Genomic DNA, 244 nt, shown 5'->3' with positions numbered 1-244 from the left:
AGGCAGAAGAGGAAAAACCCCGCAGGAACACAAACAGAAACAGACACAGCAGAGGTCGCTCCTTTTCGTCCCGCGCGCGCTCAACAGAAGAAGTTGATATAGATGCTTTTGAAAAGGAAGAGGAAAAAGACGAAGAGGAAGAGGAAGAAGAGAAGAAGCGGAATAAGAGGAAAAAGATCGGTGATAGTGAAGAAGAGGAAGAAGAAGACGAAGAAGAAGGAGAGGAAGAAAAAGACGAAGAAGC

General features: G+C 45.5%; 1 protein-coding gene across 1 annotated transcript in view; it reads left to right on the top strand.

Moving 5' to 3' along the window:
* EMH_0069740 (uncharacterized protein) overlaps positions 1-244 on the top strand; it is a gene marked incomplete at both ends in the record, with an annotated part of 5,533 nt that overhangs the window by 2,924 nt on the left and 2,365 nt on the right. The window contains one exon of the mRNA XM_013498898.1: positions 3-244. Within this exon, the coding sequence (XP_013354352.1) occupies positions 3-244 (242 nt within the window). The remainder of the gene's footprint in view (positions 1-2) is intronic.

Source organism: Eimeria mitis, genomic scaffold (assembly GCF_000499745.2).
Source record: "Eimeria mitis Houghton genomic scaffold, Emh_scaff3807, whole genome shotgun sequence".
NCBI classification, from domain to species: Eukaryota; Apicomplexa; class Conoidasida; order Eucoccidiorida; family Eimeriidae; genus Eimeria; species Eimeria mitis.
Note: the sequence above shows the minus strand (reverse complement) of the source record. Positions and strands in the feature narration are given on the sequence as shown.